The 25000-nt window shown below is 34.0% G+C and overlaps 2 protein-coding genes and 2 long non-coding RNA genes across 4 annotated transcripts; 2 read left to right on the top strand and 2 right to left on the bottom strand.

Annotated features, from left to right (window-relative positions):
* The first annotated feature begins 256 nt into the window (after positions 1–256).
* On the top strand, positions 257–7087 carry LOC112002341 (uncharacterized). The gene is made up of 5 exons (XM_024034492.2): positions 257–820; positions 1981–2084; positions 2754–2930; positions 4355–6216; positions 6690–7087. Exons 1-5 carry the CDS (start codon positions 648–650, stop codon positions 6837–6839), a joined length of 2466 nt encoding a protein of 821 aa, XP_023890260.1. The 5' UTR covers positions 257–647; the 3' UTR covers positions 6840–7087.
* Positions 7088–7527: 440 nt separating this feature from the next.
* LOC136063881 (uncharacterized) lies at positions 7528–9986 on the top strand. The gene is made up of 2 exons (XR_010625537.1): positions 7528–8019; positions 8871–9986. It is a non-coding gene; the product is annotated as an uncharacterized LOC136063881 (long non-coding RNA).
* A 5038-nt stretch (positions 9987–15024) lies between these two features.
* LOC112002309 (uncharacterized) lies at positions 15025–20563 on the bottom strand (the record flags this gene model as incomplete). The annotated part of the gene is given in 4 exon segments (XM_024034461.2): positions 15025–15466; positions 17253–17401; positions 17832–18068; positions 20347–20563. Coding segments are annotated over 4 exon segments (800 nt in total), but the record flags the coding sequence as incomplete, so codon positions are not given.
* An 822-nt stretch (positions 20564–21385) lies between these two features.
* On the bottom strand, positions 21386–23842 carry LOC136063879 (uncharacterized). Its single transcript, XR_010625533.1, has 3 exons — positions 23637–23842; positions 22635–22701; positions 21386–21705 (listed from the first exon to the last, which is right to left on the bottom strand). It is a non-coding gene; the product is annotated as an uncharacterized LOC136063879 (long non-coding RNA).
* Between the last annotated feature and the right edge of the window lie 1158 nt (positions 23843–25000).

Raw genomic sequence — 25000 nt, 5'->3', positions numbered from 1 at the left:
CAAATGCTGTTTTCTAATAGCAAAAACAAAATTAACAAAGAGAAACTATAATAATTAATTTGTTGTTGTGGTAAATAAAATTGGGAAGTAGTACTTGGAAGTTGGAATAGCCAAAAAGAGAGGGTTTTTGTTAAATGTGGAGGTATTTGTAGAAAAGGACAACTCACCTCACCTTCCAATATGTCAAGAACTCCTAAATAGCTCCCGACCTTCTTTTTATTTTATTTTTTGTTTTGTTCTTTTATTCTCTCTCTTAAAAAAAGAAAGAAAGAGGAATTAATTGTGCTTCTCTATTTCTTAATTTCAACGAAGTAAGAGGAGAAGGCTTGCTTGTTTGTTGTAAGTTATAAGTTGCAAGACGTAAGAGTCTCTCTCTCTCTCTCTCTCTCTCTCTCTAGTCTCTATTTCCTTCCTAGTTCCTAGTTAAATTGACACCTCAGGCCTGTAATTCTCAGTTTTCCAAAAAACACAACATTCTCTGTTTCTTTAATTTCGCCTTTCGCTTCTTTCTTCCATAACTCTCTTCCCCTGTCTCTGCTCCAACATTGTGCAAGTTTCTGCTCGAGAAAATTGCTGCAAAAGCTTGTGTTTTTCTTCAATTATATGAAATTTCAGCAACTGGGTATTTGAAGAATTGCCGGAAAACTATGACGGAAGCTCCGATCGAGGCAGCATTGCCGGAATCGTCGTCTTCAAGCTCTGTGGAGCAGAACCGACAATTCGCGCATCTCAGAGGCGTGCAGTGGCGTATCAATCTTGGAATTTTGCCTTCTTCTTCCATAGATGATCTTCGAAGGGTTACCGCTGATTCTCGGAGGAGGTAACTTTTGCTCAATTATTATCAATTTTCAAGATTTCTTCTGAATTTCTAACCCCCCCCATTTCTGGATATGTTTTTTTTTTTTTTTTTTTAACACACACACACACACAGGTATTAAAGGAAAAAAGGAAATGAAAAACTAATATTATAAGAAAGAAAGGGTTGATGAATTTCAATTGATGGATAGAAGAAGCATATGGATATGGGGATTTGATTTTTTTTTTTTTTTTTAAGACCGAAGAGTTAGTTAGGCGGAGTTCCAGTTTGATTAAGGATCGAGAATTGAGAGATTATCTTTTACAATAGCTTCTGGTTGTCTTTGTTTTGTTTCTCCCAAAACAGTGCTACTTCGTTTTACTTTGTCTTATGATTAATTTTCTTCGTTTGGTTTTTTTTTTAGGGGGAGGGTGGTTTTTGCTTTCAGAGATTTGTTTATAAGCTAGCACTTGTAGTTACATAGATGTTAGAGATGATTCGTGGAAAACACATATTCAGTCTTTTAGAGGGCTCTACCATCAACAAGGTTAATGGTTTGATATTTTGTTTTCTTTGACATGCGGATTGGTGGTTTAACAAGGAAAATTCTGATGCCTGCCTAATGCTAATGGAGAATTGTAATCTTGAGTTCAATTGATAGAAATGCCTTGTTCCTGACAATCCTTTTAAATGAGATTTGTATATAGGTTCTGCAATTTGTCCTTTGTTAACTAGGATTGGCTATAGTTTGAATAACTTAGTTGATTAAAACAAGGTTTGCTTTGATCTATGAATGTCAGAAGCACTCAATTTTGACAGAACTTAAAGTTTGGTTTGATTAAACTAAGGTTTGTAAAGCTATGAATCTCGGAAGTGCTCAATTTTCACAAAATCTAAACTTTGGTTTGTTATCCTGACACGACCATTTTAAAGTTTTGGATACGTCTAGCAAACAATTTTCTTAATGTCATTTTCATTTTATTCAGGTTATAAGTCAATGGCAAAGCTGGAATTGAAAATATTAGTTGCCAGCTTCATAACTTACAATGATAGTAGCCATCTTGGACCAAAATTTATTTTGACAGAGATGTTTCAGTGATGTCCATCTTAGTTGTAAAAATTGGATTTTTTTTAATATTTCATTGTAATCTATTGAATTTCTTGTTGACTTCGTGCTTGGTCAGATATGCTGGTATGAGAAGGCGCCTTCTAGTTGATCCACATATTCCCAAGGATGGAAGTAATTCTCCTAACCTTGTCATGGACAATCCACTTTCATTAAACCCAGGTAAACTTTCTTGTCTCTTTTAGGCACCCAGCCATGTTTGATATATAATTTGTACTTGTACCTTGGGAATTAGTTATAAATCCATGCATTGTTGAAGCAATTTTTTTTTCCTGAATCTTTGCCTTAGTTCGGTTTTGAATATCAGAATATCGCTTTCTCCCTGAGTTAGCTCAGTGGCAGAGCGCACCCTTGATAATTGCATCGTTGTGCCTAGGCTGTGAGGGCTCTCGGCCACATGGATAGTTCTGGTGTTTATTTATCATTGTTATATATCTATTACATAATTTATGTTAAGAAGCCAAATTTTCTATGCTTGCATCTTAATTTGCTTCTTGGTCATTCATGGAAGGAATTGCCTTCTTCTTCTTCTTCTTCTTCTTCTTCTTCTTCTTTTTATATAAATTTTAGAACGCAGCCTATGAGAAGATAGAGCAAATGGTAAAAGAATAAGAAATAGCAATGTCTTGGGTTTTTGTATAGATGTCACCCAAACAGATTCCTTGGTGAGCTAGCTAGATCCTTGTGGTTCAGTTTGATCGGTAATAAAATATAAAGAACAATATATTATTCTGTAAAATGGGTCAATGAGTTCCTGGGTAAGCTAGCTAGTTCTGAAGTGCTTGATGCTATCACTAATTTATGTTGGATTATGTCATTAATTCTGTGCAGATAGCACTTGGGGTCGCTTCTTTCGAAATGCTGAGCTAGAGAAAATGGTTGACCAGGATTTGTCACGTTTATATCCGGAACATGGGAGCTATTTCCAGACACCAGGATGCCAAGGCATGTTAAGACGAATCTTGCTCTTGTGGTGCCTTAGACATCCTGAGTATGGTTACAGACAAGGTAAATTGCTCATGTCAAAGCAATCTTTATTGGAAATAGTTTTATATTTCATTATGTCCTAATTGAGTTGTATGATAGATAACGTGTTCCAAGAGGTTGTATATTAAGCTAAGACTCTTGTAACCCAACTGGCACCTTCTGGAGTTTCCAACGGAGACATCTAGGGTTCAACTCTCTCTCCCCCCTATTGTAGCCATAAAAAGAAGTCATGTACAGGAATTATGATACGATTCACAACTACAATATTATCAAGAATGCATTTTTTAGTTGGAAGTACCTAGCCATATGCAGCCCTCTGTTTTTTTTTTCTTCCCCCGTGAATTTAAAAACTAAGGGAAGGGGGTTGCATAATAGGCTAGATGAAAAAATCTAGTGGGATATGGTCCTTCAAAGTTTAAACCCCACTCTACAGTGCATGGCATGCATATAATTGGGCGACAAATCACTACCACAAATGCAATTGATACAGGTTCACACACTCTGCCATTGTAAAGCACTGGGAATAAGATGCCACCTATCAAGTGGGAAAAGTTTGTGGTTTTTGACTTTGTGACATCCCTCAATGATATGCATTGAAGTACCGTAGGACCAAAAGACCTCATATACAATATTTTCCTTTCTATAAATTAGAAAATATCTTTCATTATTTTCTTTTTACCTGGCAAATCCATTAGCCCTTTCCATCAACATATTTGGTCCGCTAGCAGCTTGAGCCATAAAGAAATTGCTTGACACACAAGCATACCAACCCGGATTGGTTATTTTAGGTATGCCGATGACATGATCATTGCTATCAAACACGGGATAAACTCTGACAAAGTGTATCTCAGATTTAAACAATTTTTTCATAGGTCACTGAATGACCTTAAGCTCTCGCAAACGTCGGAAGAACTGATTCGAGAAAAACGAAAAAAAATCCTTATCTTGGGGTTGGTTGTGTCAATACTGGTGGTCTGGTTTTGCTTGAATATTATGATCTGTATGGATTGTATGCCTGTGAACTTGGATGTGTGTGTATGGCTTTTTTTTTTCTTTTTAATTTTTTCTTGTAAGGTGCTACTTGATCCTCTTCAAAAAGGAAAGAGAAAAGGGGAAAACACCTAAATATTACCAGGAAAATATATATATATATATATATATTCTTTTCCATTTGCATACATGAAACAACTTATTCTGGATGTAGACTTAGAAATATTATCAATGAAAAATGGTTGGGCCATTAATCATTTAGACTTGGAATTCATTTGTTTTATGATGTCTGACTCAAATGCCATAAGTTTTTCTTGGAGTGTCTTTTTTGGTGATAAGTAGAGCCCAAGTGAGATTTTATTCTGCACTCACTATGCCCTCTAAGGCCCAAATTATGTGGAAGTTTATTTTGGGAAATTTTTTAATATCATCCTTCTTTCTGGTGTTCTTTATAGGAATGCATGAACTATTGGCTCCTCTGTTGTACGTTCTTCAAGTTGATGTGGAACATCTTTCTCAAGTTAGAAAGCTTTACGAAGATCAGTTCACTGACAAATTTGATGACCTATCATTTCTTGATAATGATCTTACATATAATTTTGATTTTAAAAAGTCTCCAGATATTATGGAAGATGAGAATGGGTCACATGGAAATGTGACAAAAGTTAGGAGTCTTGATGAGCTTGATCCTGAGATACAGACCATTGTGTTACTGAGTGATGCTTATGGGGCTGAAGGTGAACTGGGTATTGTCTTATCTGAGAAATTTATGGAGCATGATGCATATTGCATGTTGGATGCTTTGATGAGTGGGGCCCATGGCTCAGTTGCAATGGCAGATTTCTTCTCTCCCACTCCTGCAGGTGGGTCTTACACTGGTTTACCTCCTGTCCTTGAAGCATCTGCAGCATTATACCACCTGCTATCTCTTGTTGACTCCTCTCTACACAGCCACCTTGTTGAGCTTGGGGTTGAACCGCAGTACTTTGCACTTCGCTGGTTACGGGTTTTATTTGGACGTGAATTTTCACTTGAAGACTTGTTGATAATTTGGGACGAGATATTTGCATCAGATAATAGTATATTAGACAAAGTTGCTGAAGATGACACCATGTCCAGCTTTGGGGTCCTTAATTCACCTCGTGGAGCATTTATTTCAGCTATGGCAGTTTCAATGTTACTTTATTTGAGATCTTCCCTACTTGCAACTGAACATGCTACTTCTTGCCTTCAGAGATTGTTAAACTTTCCAGAGACTGTAAATTTAAAGAAACTGATAGAAAAGGCAAAATCCTTGCAGGCTCTTGCACTGAGTGCTAATATGTCATCCTCATCTTCTTCACTTGGTGGGGCTTTAAACCGGAGTAAATCAGCTGCTGTAAGAAGTCATAGCCTATCATCCGATTCTGTTTCTCCAAAAACTCCTTTAAATCTGGTACCTGAGAGCTACTGGGAAGAGAAGTGGAGAGTTCTACACAAGGCTGAAGAACTTGAGAAAAGTGATTCAACAAAACTAGTTCAAACTCCAAAAAGAGGTTGGACAGAGAAAGTAAGATTGAGTCTCTCCCGAACAGGATCATCTCCTGCAAAGGTTGATAGTGGCAAAAAGGATAGCAATTCATCTGTTAAACGAAGTTTGTTAGAAGATCTTTCTCGAGAACTTGGCTCAGATGAAGACACTGAGAAAGCACACTGTGATGAAGTTTTAAGCCAGAAAAACAGTGTGTGTGTAGAAGTTGAGGTGGAGGGACAAGATGGTGGCAAGAAGGAAATTACTTGCACTGCTGAGGGGAGTTTGAGTGGGAATGCTGGAAGTGAAGAAAACTTGTCTGTATATTCAGACCCAACAAGTTCTCTTAATGGGGCTAATGACCAAGAAAATGACTCTGAAAAAAGTAGCGTTGCATCAACTTCATCCCTTGAGGAAAGTGATGATCATTCCAGTACTATCCCAGATGAATCACCTCTTCCAGTTTCTGATAACCCCGAGGACGTCTTCCCAAAATCTGGATTGAAAAATGATTCCATGGGAAATTCTTTGACAGTTCCAAAAGAGCGAAAGCTTCTTTCAGGTAAATTCCAGTGGTTTTGGAAGTTTGGGCGTAATGCTGCTGGTGAGGGTACGTCTGAGAAAGGAGGAGGTACCTTTGAGGCTACAAAATCTGCCAACTGTGAAAATGACCAGGACAATACTGCTGGCTTTCTAGTTGCTAATGCTTCTTGTAACTCTTCTATTAGCAGCAAAGGAGACGCTACGGACCAGAATGTGATGGGTACTTTGAGGAATCTTGGACAGTCTATGCTTGACCATATTCAGGTAACGTTATGACTTCTGTTATCCTAGAAATAGGGAACTGCTTTAAATTTTGAGGGACTTCTGTTATCCTAGAAATAGGGAACTGCTTTAAATTTTGAGGGGAATGATTCTCTGTGGGCTAGTTGGGATGCCTTCGGAATATATCTTATAATTTCTCATTAAACAAATGGGAATCAATGTAGGGTACATATTAGATAATTGTTTTTTCTTTTTGTTACAGGATACACACATCAATGTAGGATACATATTAGATCATTGTTTTTTATTTTCATTACAGGATACATACTGAATCAAATGAATATATGGGTCACTTCTAAACTTATGGAGTTTATGGTTTCATTCCCGAATGCTTCCTAAATTTTTTAGGCGCCTTTAGAAATATTGTTGCTTGAAGATTTTTCTACACCATTAAAATATTACTCTCTCTCTCTCTCTCTCTCTCTGCGTGGTAAACTGATAAGTTTGTGTGTCAGGTAATTGAGACTGTTTTCCAGCAAGATCGGGGTCAGGTGGGATCATTGGAGAACTTATCTAAAAATGGTTTAGTTGGAAAAGGACAAGTTACAGCCATGGCAGCTCTCAAGGAGTTACGGAAAATCAGCAATCTTTTATCTGAGATGTGAGGCTGGTTTTATTTACACTGAGCTGTATATACCTTTTGTAATTACTATTCTTTAGAGCTAAAATAAAATGAGTTCCTTCAGCTTCTGTCTTTCACATCCTCTGATAAATCTGAATTTTGGCGGGTTCTTGGGAGACCAATATGTATATATAGTGCTTTTGTAATAATTTTATAGATTAAAATGTCTTAAGATGCTCAGTTGTTTAAGGACCTGAGTTCTAGTAAAATATGTTTCTTAACATTTTCTTATTCTTCTTTAGTATGGCATGATAATGTTGGCACCCACATATCTGTCTATTTTATAAGATGCACTTTTCTGTGTGTGTGTGTGTGAGAGAGAGAGAGAGAGAGAGAGAGAGAGAGAGTAAAACTGCAGAAGAGCCACGGCACCCAATTTGCAGGTTAAACGTCATTGAAGATTTTGTGCCAGTTGAGATCCCTTCATCCTTCACTTTATTCATCCAAAAAAGAAAAAGAAAAAGAATTAGTTGTGCAAATGGGCAGGTTTGGTCATAAATGAGTTGGGTCACAAATGGATTGGGTGTGTAATTATTCATTTATTCATTTATGACTCGTTTATATATAAATAAATTATCCATTACCAACCAAATCCATTTAATTAGTAACTCACCTATGTAACTCATTTAACTCAATGGGTGGAAGAAAAATTATAGGGACACGGAGAGAATTTGGACAAAGAGAGCACCTTGCCTCTCTTCCCAAACCCTTTTCTCAACACTTCCCCTTTTTTATTCTGAAATTAATTTTCTCAGATCTCAAATTTCTCTGGAAAATCTTCGCAGGAGCCGTTTGCTAGGTGAGAGAATATGCTCCAATTGCAGCTGGTTTCAACCCAACCCATTTAAGTTGAAGCAAAGAATCGGCCGGCGGATGGATGAGTCACGGCGGCCCCGGAAATGAGTGAACTCAGTAACCTGGTGATTAACCCATGGATGTGGAATAAAGGTAGGACCAACACAGTTGAGTCGGACTCACTGAGTCTGTACACCGATTTGATGTTCCGTACTGAAAAAGCTAGGTTAAGCTGAGTCAAAGGCACGCCCTTGGGTCGACTTGTGGTGCCTGAGGTGTGTAAGAAGAGTGCCACGTCGGATGGATCGTTCATGAGTTCCTTAATCGACTCGAAGTTGGAATCAATGGAAACAGAGTTTCCGATACTGGTACTTTCTTGCATTTTTGTGTTGCTTTTTCAATTTTAATTTATGGGAAAATAAGAAAGTGAAATTTTTGTTTGGTTGCTTGGAAAATGGAGGAAAAGAAAATAAAGTGATGCTTTTCTGGGATCCTTTTTTTTCTTTGCTTTTATTATCAGAAAAATGAAAAATCGACTATTTTTGGGCTTAGTTGAGTGGTAAAGTTTTCGATTTTGTTTGAACAATCTTATTAGATTCAAAATTCCTCTTTCTGTCATTTTCCGCTACTTTCTTAGTAACCAAACAGGAAGAGATTTGGACTTTTTTTGTTGTTGGTGAAAGTAATTTTGTAATCTTTAGTTTAGTTTTTTTAGAAATTTATAATTTTTGTTGTTTATTTAAATTTTAGATGGGTTTAGTAGGTATTGGTGGGTTTATCCATTAATACAAATATAATTAAATAACATAATGGGTCTTTATCCATTTAACCCAAATATTCAAATGGATTGGGTTAAGACTTACCCAAATAAGGTGGGTAATGAGTGGGATTATGGATATGGATAAAAATTGCCACCCCTAGCTGTGACTTGTGAGAAGGGGTGGCAAATGGGCGAGTTGGGTCACAAATGGGTTAGGTGTATAATTACCCATTTATCCATTTATGACTTGTTTATATATAAATAAATTATCCATTACCAACCCAACCCATTTAACCCATTTAACTCAATGGGTGGAAGAAAAATTACAGGGGGCATGGAGAGAATTTGGACAAAGAGAGCACCTTGCCTCTCTTCCCAAACCCTTTTCTCAACACTTCCCCTTTTTTATTTTTAAATTAATTTTCTCAAATCTCAAATTTTCCTAGAAAATCTTCACAGGAGCCGTTTGCTAGGTGAGAGAATATGCTCCAATTGCAGCTAGTTTCAACGCAACCCATTTAAGTTGAAGTAGAGAATCGGCCGGCGGATGGAAGAGTCGCAGCGGCGCCGGAAATGAGTGAACTCAGTAACCTAGCGATTAACCCATGGACGCGGAATAAAGGTAGGACCAACACGGTCAAGTCAGACTCACTGAGTCTGTACACTGATTTGATGTTCCGTACCGAAGAAGCTAGGTTGAGCTGAGTCAAAGGCGCGCCCTTGGGTCGGCTCGTGGTGCCTGAGGTGTGCAAGAAGAGTGCCACGTCGGATGGATCGTTCACGAGTTCCTTAACCGACTCGAAGTTGGAATCGGTGGAAACAGAGTTTCCAATACTAATACTTTCTTGCATTTTTGTGCTGCTTTTTCAATTTTAATTTAAAGGAAAATAAGGAAGTGAAATTTTTGTTTGGTTGCTCGGAAAATGGAGGAAAAGAAAATAAAGTGATGCTTTTCTGGGATCCTTTCTTTTTCTTTGCTTTTATTATTAGAAAAATGAAAAATCGGCTATTTTTGGGCTTAGTCAAGTGGTAAAGTTTTCGATTTTGTTTGAACAATCTTATTAGATTTAGAATTCCTCTTTCTGTCATTTTCCGCTACTTTCTTAGTAACCAAACAAGGAGAGATTTGGACTTCTTTTGTTGTTGGTGAAAGTAATTTTGTAATCTTTAGTTTAGCTTTTTTAGAAATTTATAATTTTTGTTGTTTATTTAAATTTTAGATGGGTTTAGTGGATATTGGTGGGTATTGGTGGGTTTATCCATTAATACCCATATAATTAAATAACCTAATAGGTCTTTATCCATTTAACCCAAATATTTAAATGGGTTGGATTAAGACTTATCCAAATAAGGTGGGTAATGGATGGATTCATGGATATGGATAAAAATTGCCACCCTTACTTGTGAGGTACACGCTACACACATTGTTTTACAGGTGTTACATCTGTTCAACCATCAGATACAAAATATGGTGCTAACTAGGATGATGGGACTCGGTTCTTTTGTAAAATGCAATGTATTTTTGGCAAGAAAGGACTTGATCCTAATTTATTTATTTCTTTTTTATTTTATTTTTTTCTCAAACCGAGTTGAGTTCTTCAAAGCCGATCAAATGGTAAACATACTGACCCGAATGCCCACATGGGACCAGGGGAGGAGATATTCATAGCTTTCAATTTTGCTTAATTACATAATCAATGTCAAGAGATCTGTACTTTAACTAGTACTTCATGGTGTTTTTCAACAAAAACTTTGACAGTTCAAGTCCCCTCCCTCCTCAAACTATCGGATTATTAAAAATGTATATACTATGATATAGCATAGTACATATCTTCGGCTTTAGCAATGTATATCTAACATGTTATAAACATGGAACTGTTTCACTTCTTAGATTTCAAACGGATCTTGAATACAATTCTTATAGATTGTATCACGATAGGAGGGAATTGACCATTGATGTGAAAGGAAGTGAGGCAAATAAATTGTATGGTAAAACATGAGTACAGTTTGACAAATAAATCATACGGTTGAATTATTTATAGCTTTTAATTTTGCTTAATTACATAATCAATGTCAAGAGATTTGTAGTTTAACTAGTACTTCATGGTGTTTTTCAACAGAAACGTTGACAGTTCAAGTCCCCTCCCTCCTTAAACTATCGGATTATTAAAAATATATATACTATGATATAGCATAGTACATATCTTCGGCTTCAAACATAGCAATGTATATCTAACATGTTATAAACATCGAACTGTTTCACTTCTTAGATTTCAAATGGATCTTGAATACAATTCTTATAGATTGTATCAAGATAGGAGGGAACTGACCATTGATGTGAAAGGAAGTGAGGCAAATAAATTGTATGGTAAAACGTGAGTACAGTTTGACAAATAAATCATATGGTTGAAGTTATCCTTCTTGAAATGATAATATACTACATTGATCAATACAGTAATATTGTTCATACTACATTGATCAATACAAGAGAAATTCATAGCTTTCAATTTGGGTTTTTTTTTTTTTTTTTTGGGCTTAGTTACATAATCAATATCAAGAGATTTGTAGTTTAACTTGTACTTCATGGTATTTTTCAACAGAAATGTTGATAGTTCAAGTCCCCTCCCTCCTCAAACTATCGGATTATAAAAATATATATACTATGATATAGCATAGTACATATCTTCAGCTTCAAACATAGCAATTTATATCTAACATGTTATAAACATGGAACTATTTCACTTCTTAGATTTCAAACAGATTTTGAATACAATTCTTATAGATTGTATCAAGATAGGAGGGAATTGACCATTGAAGTGAAAGGAAGTGAGGCAAATAAATTGTATGGTAAAACGTGAGTACATTTTGACAAATAAATCATATAGTTTAATTTATCCTTTTTGAAAAGGATAATATTGTTCATACTACATTGATCAATACAGTAATATGATTGAATTTAGTTAAGAAGTCTAACCGGATTAATCAAATATTTGGAGTTTTATTTCATTAGGTAAAAGCTTAGGAATACTTCCTTGAGTGTAGGACTTAGATCTCTCACTGGATTGCCTAAGAGCCTTGTAGTTCAACCGAAACCTTTAGAAGATTAAGAAATACAGTATTCAGATCCTCTCTCCTGCATCTTTAGAATTTCTAGAGTAACTCTAGCACATAATTTTTAAAATCCTATCCATATTGATTTACCACATCATTAATATTTGTACAATCTTTAATATTCAATCTTTTAATATTTTCTTAAAATTATAAAATAACTTTTAACCAAATCCGAATCTATTTCTTTGAGATAGATGAATAAGATTTTAAAAACGTTTTAGAAGAGTTATTATCTCAAAGTTGCAGAGGATTCTAATCCTCACACTTGTGCTATGTTTCTTTGAATTTTGAAAATAATAACAGCTAGTTGCCTGATTTGTAAAGTCTACAAAATAATATTCAAGAATTACGTTCCACTTTTATTGGATGTGAGTAGGGGCATGGATACAACAAAATTTCATAACATTTTTACAAGAAGCTCAGAATTTTACTTCTAGTGACACTAAGGTTATCAAAATCAGGATCCTACGTAGGATTGTGGGAGGTAGGTGGTATTGTAAATAAGAGGATCAAATTGTGAATCGTAAAATCCTATAGATTTTTAAATTTACTACAAAAAACACATTGATAATGACTTTTTATGTTGAATAATCATGTAAATTGTGAACTTATCCATAAAAAAATTAAGATTTTTGCATATATGATGCAATTTGCATGTCATACCTTGCTACATCTATACCAATGAAACAAATATATTTAAGTTTTGACCCAATGTATCTAAAAAGTTCAATAAATGTTTAATTAGGAATAAAACACCAAAATCTTTTATCAACACATGAAAATATTTTCCAAGTTCCAAGTTTAAAATTCAAAATAAGTTATCAAATGGAAACTAGCTAACTAAAATATGAAATCCAAAAGTAAGATGAATATTAAGGTGAAGTGAACATTTAATTATTCTAATTCTAGAGTTCTTATAACCACTGTTCTTATCCTTATCATTCATTTCATCATCTATGTAGACATTATATATTTGTATACTAGAGCTGCAAAGGAGATCAAGATAGAACTTCACACTTAACTATTCAAATTATACCACTCATCAACAATTACAGAGCATGCTCAAAAAAATCAATCAATCAATATATATATACAAGCATACTAATAAAATTATATATAAGAAAAACATTTTAGAAATATTAGAACACAAATTAGTATATTGATCAAACAAATTTAACAACATTATAGTTTAAAAGGTAGCAAAGCCAGTTTAAATTCTTCATTAGAAATGATGAAGTATTCCTTCATTTTGATTCTAGGAGAACTAGAAACTAGAAAAAATTTGCTTAAGTTACCATAATTATATAAAAATAAATAAAAAGGAATTCCATCACAACATAGAAAAATAAAAACCCTTAAATTTCGTCAAACCAAAATTTTATCCCATAATAATAATAATAAAAATAAATAAATAAATAACCCAAAAACTGATGTTTTGGTAGGATCAGTAGAATTGGCAGGATCCTATACGATCCTACATACGATGCTACTATTTTTATGATTTTAGTGCGATCCTAAACGTTTTAGTGAGGTAAGATCGTAGGATTAAGGGATTGTAAAATTAAGTAATCCTATGATCTAGATTGCCATTTTGACAACCATGGGTGCAACTATAGTAACAGTAGGAGAACATGACGAATATAGAGAGTTCATGCATACTTCCCTACTCTCTAAATATTCAAGAAAGTAAATTGCTACCAATGATCATGTTGGTCTAGTAACCTGGGGTTGTAGCTTGTAAGGGGTTTATAGTTCAAGACTCAGGGCATGGTATATATATATATATATAGTTCAAGACTTAGGGCATGGTATAGATATAGATAGAAAGAGAGAGAGAGAGAGAGAGAGAGAGAGAGAGAGAGTTACACATTTTTTAAATTATTGGATTTAAGTAGAGCCAATGGTTAACAAATACTATAATTATTACAAATATTCTGATTAGAATCTAATTAATTACCCTTATTTATTACCTTTTTAAACCTATCTCTAAACCCCAAAAAAGTTTGACTTCTGACTCTCTCTCTCATTTACACCTCTCTCTCTCTCTCTCTCTCTCTCTCCACCACTTCCACAGGGTATGGCTCTTGATAGCAATATACACTCAATAAGCTCGCATACTTGTCATTCACTGCTAAATTGGGGTGCTCCCTATCTATTCAATAAGCTTGATGACTTCCATGTTTGTAATTCCTCAGACTCAGGTTCAAACATGTCATCTGAACAGTCACTTTTAGATGATGTACTCCGTGAGTTGTCAATCCAATTGCCTAACAGTGGTGACAACAGTGACCGAAGTAACTACCCAATTATTTTAAAAGTGCAGGAGGGTGGAGTGTATGCCAGAAATCTTTCATTACTAGGTGAGAGGAAAATGCAGTTTGTGAACAATGAATCACCTACTATTTTATGGACAAATCTGCTTGAAGGAAGGAGTCTGCAGTGGAAATTTTGTCTAGGCCATCTAAGAGGACCTGAAGAAAAGTTCAATATCTTCATGACTCACCAAATGAATCTGAATTTGAAAATGGTGTTGTCACTAAGAAGAGCAGGGAAATGTTCAACATAGTTGATACTGTAAAATCCAAATCAAGATTGAAGGACAAAAGAAAATTAGTTACAAAAAAAAAAAAAAAAAAAAAAAAAAATAGTCAAATTAGCTGGCACTACTGAATTTCTTTAGCTGCAATAGTTGGTCATCATATATTTTGTTTCAAAAGGTCCCCTGTGTACGGTTTTAATAAATCCAAAACTCTTATAGAGGGAAAAAAAAAGAAGAAGAAATTTTTCTTTAATAGGATTTCAGGAAAATTGATCTTTCTATGGTGGCATTTGCAATCAATCGGTAATGTATTTAGTTTTGATGTTTAAAGAGAACATGGGTGGCATAAATCAGGACAATGATTCTCCAACTGAACCTCCTGTGCCTAGTAATGTTGCAAGGGTACTTGAAATTGACATGGTTGAATCCAGGAAGCAAGATATTCAGATTGATGTGGGGAAGACTACTCAATTCTTGCCAAAACTGGAGACGTCAAAACGGAGAAAGAAACGTAAAGAGAGAAACGTAAATGAGAGAGCGAGTCAAAAGTCAAACCATTTTTGGGTTTAGAGATAAGTAGAAAGTAATAAATAAGAGTAATTAATTAGATTCTAATCATAATATTTGTAATAATTATAGTATTTTTTAACCATTGGATCTAAAGGTTTAAAAAATGTGTAACTCTCTAAAGTTACACTAGGTGTAACTTGAACCTATCTTATATATATATATATATATATAAACCAAGTTAACAACAATAAAAGAAAAAGTATATTGTTCTTTTCAATTTCTCAACATTTTGGTCAGAATTGACAAAAACTTCAGAAGTCACTTGACAAACAGTTATTTATTAAGAATTGGAAACTCGACAAACAAATTAATGATGAACAAAGAATGATGTGAAGGTTGTTTTGAGGATACAATAAAGAGATAAGCACAAAAGGGGAGATAAAAACATAGGACTGCTTAAACAAAATCCTCCGCATGAAATATAAACTCTGAAAAAACAAGAACTTCCTGAATACATGTATATGATACCCATAACTAAAAGCCACACTATTCAAAATGGTGCTATCATTGCACATACAGTATGCTTCAAGTTATAACTATGGCAATATAAAATACTTCACATTTATTTGAAAAATAAAAACCATTTTGTTTCCAGCTTTTGAATCGGTTCAAAGGGGTTGTCTCCAACAAAGTCTGATCTAATCTATGTTGTGAAAGCCCGGGAGAAGGGAAGTAATGAAACCAAAGACAATCATCTGAATTTCCTTCACAATTCCCCACCAATGATTAGCACCATTGACGCCACCAGGTTCTGCTAAATTCTCATTTTCATTCTCAACAGCCCGGTTTCCATCATTTGCAGGCCGATTCTCAATCTGAGCTCCAGGTTGACCTTCTGCCATAAGTTAATGAAAGAATGTTATTTTGTAAGTATCATTCATGTCACCAATCATAAGTGTGCATTCCCAACTCTAACTGATACTTCTTTTCCTTTTTTTTTTTTTTGATAAGTAAGAAGATAATATTAATAATAAAAGAAGAGTAAGAAAAATACAAGGAGTTCACGGTAGTGAACGAAGGAAAAAAGAACATAAAGACAAAAGTAGCCCCTAATCTATTCTAATAGATGATAGAAAATCTATAAGGGTAGAACAATCCGAAAAACCCCAACAACGAGACCAATCAAAGAGGGTCCGTTGGCAAAGCTCTAATAACTAAACCATAGTTTTCTCCTCATCCTCAAAAGACCACCGATTTTGTTCGGTCCAAATGGTCCACAATAAACAACCTAGAACCAAATTCCAAATATCAGAACTAAGCTTCCCAAGCCAATTATACCAACAAAATAATAAGTCCACAACAGAACCTGACATGACCCAATCAATCCCAAACAGCCGAACCATATACATCCACAAAGGAAAAAATTACCACCTTATCCTTCTAATTGGGGGAAAAAAAAAGGAAAAAGAAAAGGAATGTGACTTGGTCAAATGGTGCTATAGATTGCTCGTAGTTAGCACTAAGCACTATTGCCTCCACAAGGTTAAAACCCAAACATCAACCTTCAATTGTAATATCGTAAGGCTATTGGTTATACAATACAACATAACTTCAAAGAGGAAATAAAACACCCCTTTTAAAAGATACCTATATAAAATGTTAGGCACCCTTGGGCAATTTTTAATGACAGATACACAACTCACACCCACCATAAGACCATCCAACCGTTTGGGGAGAAGAGACGCCATTTGGTTCAAGGCCTATGGACTATGGGCTTATTACAGACCAAAATGTGGCTCCTTATCACCATCTTTTTTTTACTTTAAAAAAAAAAAAAATCATCAGTAAGAAAATAACTTTATTAATAATAAAAATAAAAATAAAAAAAATAAAAAAAGGAGAAAGAAAGGCCGAGGACTAAGAAGTGGCTTCTTATCACTAGTAGAAACAGTATAATAGCAAATGTCGGTCCTGTCATCTGTAAAAGCAATTAGCATTCCATCTCATTGTGTTCACTGTTGCAACAAGAATGAACCAACCTAAACTGAATTGTGCACAACTTTGGGTAGCATAAATGCCAATGTTGACAATTTTTAGGGAACTGTCAAAAAAATAGTTCCTAAAGTTTTACAATAACAATAATTCAAAACAAAATAATAAAAAAAATGGAATAATTAGATGAAATTAAAAAGAAATTGCACTTATATTGGAAAAACTGAAAAAAGAGGTACTTTTGGTCCATATTTTTATCTGCATGACACATTTACAAAGGTAAGTTGATCACAAGGAACTTGAGGCCTGACTATGGTTTAAGACTTTGTTTTGGTATAAAGGTTCAAATTATTCTGGATATTTAGACTGCAATGAACCAAGTTTTTATTAATGCGTGACCTAGATGCCAAAATTTAGACTCAGTCAACAAACAAGCCAAAACCAAGCAACTTCTGAGTCAGCTGGAGGTCTATGCTTGTTTCAAGCTCAAAAGAGCTCAAACTGTGTCCATTTTGACCAAGCTGATCAGCTAGAAGTTCAGCTTCCCTTTGCTTGATGTTTGCAGTCCTACATGTAATGTGATAGCTATGTGTACACTCTATTTCTCTCTATCTAAATACCTGCCGAAAAAAGGTCCTGAAACATGCGTTTCATAAATTCAAGTATTGCATAAACAAAGTGGAATATACCTGCCCCAGCAACATTCTCAACTCCCTGTCTTGCAGCAGCAACATTTTCAGCCCTGACAGCAGGTCTTGGTGGATGGGGAGGTGCAGCTGCCCTCTGCATGCCTTGTGAAAGCCAGCGTACTATTGGTGTGAGAGCTCCAGTTTGGTATCTGAAACATCCACATCTAAAACATTCATCTTCCACTCATAACAACTTATATTTTCTGATAAGTCACTCATATAACTTAATCATTCGAGAAAAATTAATAATTGATAAGAAAGAAGCATGTAACGTATGAATGCACACACACACACACACACACACACAAGTAGCTTCATCCTAACTTAAATATTGAAAATTTTTTATAACGAAAACAAACGAAATCTCTTTCCACCATGCATTTTTTAATGTTTAAGAATCCAATGGACCATGCATTTTTTCATCCTAACTTAAACATTGAAACTTTTTTATAAAGCAAACAAATGAAATCTTTTTCCACCATGCAGTTTTTAACGTTTAAGAATCCAATGGACCAGTAAGTGGCAGAAGTTGCATTCCGAGCACATTTATTGAAATTGGTAAGAGGTTCAGATGCTTACAAGTAGACAAGTGAAGCAAAAAATACGAGGACAATAAGCCTCTGTCTTGATCCATCTTGGTTGAACAGAAAGATTACTGCTGCCAGCTTTAGAATAAGCAACAAATCAAGCTGAAAAGCAATTTGAAATCTCCTTACAACAACTTGTCTTTGAGGTGCAGGCTGTTGCTGTTGGTGCTGCTGTTGCCCTCCTTGCCCATGCTCTTCACCTCCAACACCAGCCTCAGGACTTCGTCTACTGTTGATGGCACCAAGCAACCATGATAAGAAAAAAGGGACAATTGGTCAGCACATACAACATATCAACATAATCCAATCTGCTATACAGACCATGGATATTGTCATTGTGATTAACATCACCAATCATCCATATTATTTTCCGCGGATGAATTTAAACAAGAGTTGTACAAGAAAGATCAATAGCCATTTTTTAATATTGTCTAGGAAACAAAATGGCAAGAATTTGTGGTATTATCTCTCTCTAATCCTGGCCTCCAAAAAGGAAAAAGGAAAAGAGAGGGGGAATGTAACTAAGTAGTTAAGAGTTTACTAATTTGGGGTAATAAACCTATTTTTCTTTTAGGTAAGATAAAATATCATTAAAATAGACTACGACATGGAAAAAACATGACGTAGCCACAAAAATACAAAAGAGATAAAGCTACGTACAAGAAGAAAGGGAATCTAAAAACATCAGGAGGGAGAAGTGAGTCCCCAAACACGTGACCAATCAAACAAAGTCCCTATAAAAGACTTGAGAAGTTGCTGCTCGAGCATTCCATATCCTCAAAGGTATGCCTGTTTCTCTCCCTCCAAATATACCACTTCAAACACAATGGTGTTAAATTCCAAATATCGGAAGAATGCTTCCCAAACCAATTCCTCCACTCAAGCAAAAGATCCTTCAATCTTTCAGGAATCACTCATGCAACCCCAAAAGATTTACAAACAAAATTCCACAACTAGCAAGCCTCCCCACAATGAAGCAAAACGGTCCACTGATTCCCCATCACATCTGCACATGCAATACCAACCCAATAAATAAAAGCCTCTCCTCCTTAAATTATCAGCTGTGAGGATCTCCCCCAAATTGATTTCCAGGGAACATAACAAAGGATGATGCCCTCAGCCCAAAATAAAAATACTGAATCTCAAACTCCCTACTCGTCCTCAACTTCCAGCTCATCCGGTCTCCAACCTCACTAGAGGGAATATGGGTCAACAAGATGTGAGTAAAAGCCATCACTGCATCCAATTCCCAATCATTCAAAGCTGGATGAAACTGCACATCCCAACTCCTCTTCTCCTCCTCATGATGCCGCACCAATAAAGACTCCACCAAAGCCTCCTGATCCATAGCAATATCATACAAGACCATGAAAGCCTCCTTAAGAGATTGATCTCCACACCAACAATCCAGCCAGAACCGTACCCTATTTCCCATACCCACCTCATACCAAATATATCTATGAAAATCTTCCCAACCCATCCTAATAATTTTCCACAAACCACAACCATAAGGACCAATCTTTATCTTATAAGTCCAACACCCCCCTAGCCTCTTTTCCCCAAACTTCAAAGCTATATCACTTCTCCAAAGCCTAGTCAGAGTACTTTACACATCGATTAGGATCTAAAGTAATGAGCATTACATTACTTTTGCAAAACAGTTTCTAGTGATTTCATTTATTGTTAACAATTTAATATCAGCCAGACCATAAGCAATTTATTCTATATTAAGATGCAAGAAAGGTTTATATGGGACTTGCCTTGTGCATAGGCCTACTGAACAATCACAGATACATGTATTTTCTAATGCCAATTGGGTTCAGAATAATTTAGAGCAAAGCCATGTTTCTCACTTCTGCCAGTTAACTGGTAGCTAATTGGCAAAGCAAGATCTGTGGCAATCAAAACTTGCCACATAAAGAATGACTTACCTAAGTCTTCAAGTAAATCAACAACATCGTCATTATTATCAAGCTGAAGCCAACAAAGCCTCAGCTAAACGAGACTCAGAAAAAATCATCATGTATGCTAACAACAATCATGCCTTTTGTTGTTATTTTAATCTATGTTCTTGACATTGATCTTGTAGTGTATAAACCTAAATGAAACCACCCTTCCTCATTACTGAACTCATGGATATAATGATTAATAACTTCCAAGGGTATAACAGCCAAGATGAGTACACTAAACAATACATTTGACCAATATAATTAAAACATAAAAAATAAAATATTTGACAAACACATAGGATGGATTTGTTACAAACATTATGAATGAAGACTAAATTATGGATGCTTGTGTTATTTAATTACTAAAACTGTAAAAGTTAAAAAGAATAGAAAATTTAATGAAACATGAATTTGATACACACTACATCAGCATATTAAGAATGAATGCATCTATTTTGGGTGATACCAACATCCCATTATTCACAGATAATCCATGCTTTTGTAAGTGTAAAAGGAAGAAGAGAGTAGCGATACTAATTAATTGAACGAGATGCTTACGTGGGTAAATTGTAGGTAAAAGGAATAAGAGTGTTAGATGGAAGTCCAGCAACAGGTCCCATACAGGAGAAAACAGGAACAGCATAAATGCCTGCTCCACGATTCATATGGTCCTGATTTTGTAAGCCTGGAACAAGTGCGGGGTACATGACTGGAACCATCTGAAAACCACCATTTGAGAAAGCTGGAAAACTGGATAATGCAGGAGCCTGAGATTACAAAACCAAACCCCACTGTGAGTGAAGTCATTTAATTTAAGATAGATAGGAAAGCCACCAATGTAATAATAATGTATGTGCATACTAAGTGTTTTAAACCATCCCATCCCATCCCATCCCATCCATAGAGCTGAGCTGAGTTGAGCATTATTTCCAAATTATTATTATTATTATTCTTTATCTTTTCTTACCCAAAAAAAAAAAAAAAAACTTGTAGCTCAATTGGTTTGCATTTCCAACATATCCATCCATCCAGGGTTCAAATCCCCCAACTCCAACTATCAAAAAATATCATCAAAAAGTTAATATATATATATATATATATTCTGAATGTCCTTCAACCAATGTAAAGTTAAAAGACAACAAATTTTATTATTACTGATTTCGCATCCAACCTTCATCATATTCATTCAAACGTCAAATAGCATTGATTTTTTTTTTTTTTTTTTGGAAACAAAATGGGATTAAATCAAAAAGATTAAAGGGTCTATTTAGTCTTATTAATATATATATTTTAAATTATAAAAGCTAAAAATAGCCTTACTAAAATTTGAAAATACAAAAAGTTAATAATACTAGAGTTATTTTGGGTGGCTCTATTTTGCAACTTGTTTACGACAATTTTAACTTTTATATATGGACCTACTACCATTTTTGTCACGGCCCAAACATATACTTCAGAATTTAGAACATGACCGACATGTTAATATCAAGTTTACCTCAATGCTAACACGAATCAACCTAATCTGAATGTGCTTATCAAGAATTTGTTTTTTGAATTCCTGCTTATTTTCTTGCATAAAAACCATAATATACAAAAATGATGAAAACCTTGAACTTCCCATTTGAATTTTGCAAGATTATCACTTGGCTGAAACTTCAGGTATTCGTGTAAATATTACATAGCTAAACATTTAGTAAAACTTTTATTACAAATATAACCCCAAAGACATATAACAGGGGTTCAAAACAAACTAAGATTCCGAATTACATATGTGCTCAAAGGATCAAGTACATCTTGATTTCTCCTATACAACAAAAGAGCTAACTACTAGACCAAAAAAAAAAAAAAAACATTCTAACAAACAAGAATCATGAAATCCTTGTCACCTCTAATACTTTCGCTGCTTCTAGGAAGAACCTATGCATTGAAATATAATAGGGTGAGATGCAAAACCTAGTAAGGTTTTAAGCTCTATAGGCCTTTAATAAGAATGCATGTAAATCAAATATTTTATGGATATGCCAGCTTTGAAAAAACAATAGCTTTCATACTATTCATGTTGTTCTTAAAATAACTTATGAACTTTCAAATAAAAATACTTCATTTTCCTTTCATATAATAATAAAAGTACATAATAAGAAACTTAAACATAATTCAGTAATCTTATCTCTTAATAGACTATAAAATACTTTATCATAAATTTCTCATCAGACCTATAACACATTTAACATACTTTTCTTATCATCATACTTTTCTTATAATTTCCAAATAGCTTAATAGCTCATTTATATACATATTAGTCAATCCAATTGTAAGCCTGTCACAACTTTGGGAGGCTTCCAGCACAATGTACTAGGCATCCAACATTCCCCACAATGCTTGGTAATCCTGGGATCATATCATAATACATATCTTCAACCATGGGGGTAGGTTGGCATCCTCCACTAGTTGGCCGTTACCAACAAGGGTAGGTACAGTAGAGCCAATCCCACTTTTAATGGCCAATCAGAATTTCTATAGAAATACCAGTACTATAACCCCTACTGGCTAAGTTCAGATCATAACAATGGAATAACTAAAAACTATATTTTTCTAATAATTTTGCTTTTACATAAATGTTTCACAACAGTAGCATATCCACTTCATTCTTAAAAATTATGTTCATGATATAAATAATGTCATCAATATGCTAAAATTATCATGTATATAAGATTGAATAACTCACGAATATATAGTTTACTTAAATCATGCTTATATGTAATATCTCTAATTAAAAGATTTTAATACATAATAGTTTTCTAAACAATTTTTATACTTATCAAACGCACATGTCACATATCCCTTACCTGAAAACAAAAGATGCGAGAGATTGTACAAGAGGAGCTCAAGTGTTCATGTTCTCGTTCTCGTCACCTAAATGAAAGACCAAAAATTATTACTGACAAACTCTTCCTAAGTATATAAGCTTATACCTCAATCACAACCTAACTCTCAAACTCAAGAAAATCTTAATTCTCATCACATAAAATTTCCCCAAAAACAAGGTACATTCATCAAACAAATTACATACCAAAACATAGAGAAACGAAGGCATAAAAATTCATCTATGATCTAGACATGCCAAAAGATAAGCATATTAAATTATAACTCAAAACATTCACCCTAACTTTAAAATTAAATCCACAAAGTCAGAGTTATCCTACACTGTTTACTGCTCATTTCAGCAGCAAATGCTCCATTTGTAAAGTACAAATGAGCCGTCCATACACATCCAAATATCATTTAATTTTACAGAACCACTCCCCTGAATGTCTAGTATATATCATAAAATTTTCAAAGTCAAAGCATAAAACCATGATTTATTAAAAATCATACAAGGTAGCATGCTCAAATTTGTCCTAATAGAATTTCTTTCAACTTAGAAATTAAACCATTATTTTTATATTCATCCAAATGATGTGAGACCACTTCCATAACTACCATGTATGTCTTAGAATTCATAAAAACTACTCCTAGCATCCTAATTCATAGAAAATGAGTTAATACAGATTTTTCTTATTGTAGACATCAAAACTGTCACAGTGACAGTTTCAACATATATTCTTACAAAATCATCATCTAATAGCAATTGGCCTTCATTTCAGTTGGGTATTTTTATACCTGTACTAAACATATTAAAATATGTTAATAAGCATCTAATAGACCACCATATCATCAATCTTTCAAACTACTAAAATAGAATCACAAGTTTAGCTTCTAAAATCAGATTAGAGAATAAAGAAGGGAAAATAAACAAAAAAATTATACTATCAAAATACCCAAAATCAGATGAGGTTTAATTTACTTACCCACAAACTTTGAAGCTAAAACCTTAGTGTTAGGCTCTTAATTTCTTCTTAGAGAGAAATGTCTATGATTTTCGGTGAGAGAGTGAGAGAGAGGTGCTGCCGCGTAAGAGCAAAGGAAGAAGAACAAAGAAAAAGAAATAGAGAAAGAAGAGCTACACTTTCTAGTGCAGCCAAGAGAAGATAAGGGAGGAATTTTGTGGGGCACATGTAATACTAAGAGAAAAGGGTTGGTGAGTCAACCTTTAACTTTTAAAAATTTACTTTCCTCCCTTATAAGCTTATATTCTAGAAAGGCCCAAACAACAATATAACTTTATATATAAACCCTTACCTTTATAAATTACTTTCCATAACATTAAAAAGAGTCTATATGTTTTATAATATCACAATATCAAAACTTTATGCACTTAAATTAATTAAGATACTAACAAGTATATAAACCCATAAAATTAATTATGCAATTAGGTTGGGGTGTTACAATTTTTATTCTACTAGTTACACTCAGTCACATCATATTATATACTATATAATAAAAGTTGAGCTTAGAAGTTGTGGTTGCGCCAAGTGGCTGCACTAAATTGCAGAAATTTTTTTAGAATTAAAAAAAAAATTAATATAATTTTTTTTGTACTTATGTTCTTCTCCTATAATTTATAAATTAATAAAAATCTTAATTTGATTACAGTCCAAACTCTTCATCTAATCCTTTATAATTTATAAGTTGATAAAAAATTTTAATTTGATTACAATTCAAACTTTTCATCTAATCTTTTTTTTTTATTTAAATTATATTACTACGTGTAATTAAAAAAAAAAATCATAGTACACATAAAAAACAAAAAACAGCAACAATCTTCATCTATTCCTTTTTTTTAAATTTAAATTATATTACTTCGTGTAAAAATAAATAAATAAATAATACCCGTAAAAAAATAAAAAATAAAAAAAGCAACATATTCAACAGCAAAATCTTCCTCTTTACACTTGACTTTTTTTTAGATAATTATTGTTCATACCGATTTACCAAAAATGTTTTTGGATAAAGTTAAAAAAATTGTAAATAATGTAATAAATATTTGAGTTTAAAGTAAATACCTTCTCTTTCTTCTAAAAAAAAAAGTATCTATATATAATAAATGTTTGTCCTTTAAAAAAAAATTTATTATAAAAGAAAAGTTTCTTTTTTCCATAAAAAAAATGTTTTCGTTTTTCTTTCTATTCATATGACTTTTTTTTAAATCCACCTTTTATGGGATTTATGAGATAGCAACAACAAATTGATTAGAAATCTTAATTCCGATAGGATTTAAATTCTATATCAAATGAAACTCTACCTTTATATTAATATATATATATATATATAT

This window comes from Quercus suber, unplaced genomic scaffold (assembly GCF_002906115.3).
Source record: "Quercus suber isolate HL8 unplaced genomic scaffold, Cork oak 2.0 scaffold_589, whole genome shotgun sequence".
Classification (NCBI taxonomy): Eukaryota; Viridiplantae; Streptophyta; class Magnoliopsida; order Fagales; family Fagaceae; genus Quercus; species Quercus suber.
This window is presented reverse-complemented; position numbering and strand designations above follow the sequence as displayed.

Excerpts from the sequence above, each read along its gene's own strand:
- LOC112002341 (XM_024034492.2), top strand. The coding sequence starts at position 648 with ATGACGGAAGCTCCGATCGAGGCAGCATTGCCGGAATCGTCGTCTTCA. Across the intron at positions 821-1,980 it reads ACCGCTGATTCTCGGAGGAG|ATATGCTGGTATGAGAAGGC; the intron begins GTAACTTTTGCT and ends GTGCTTGGTCAG. Across the intron at positions 2,085-2,753 it reads TCCACTTTCATTAAACCCAG|ATAGCACTTGGGGTCGCTTC; the intron begins GTAAACTTTCTT and ends AATTCTGTGCAG.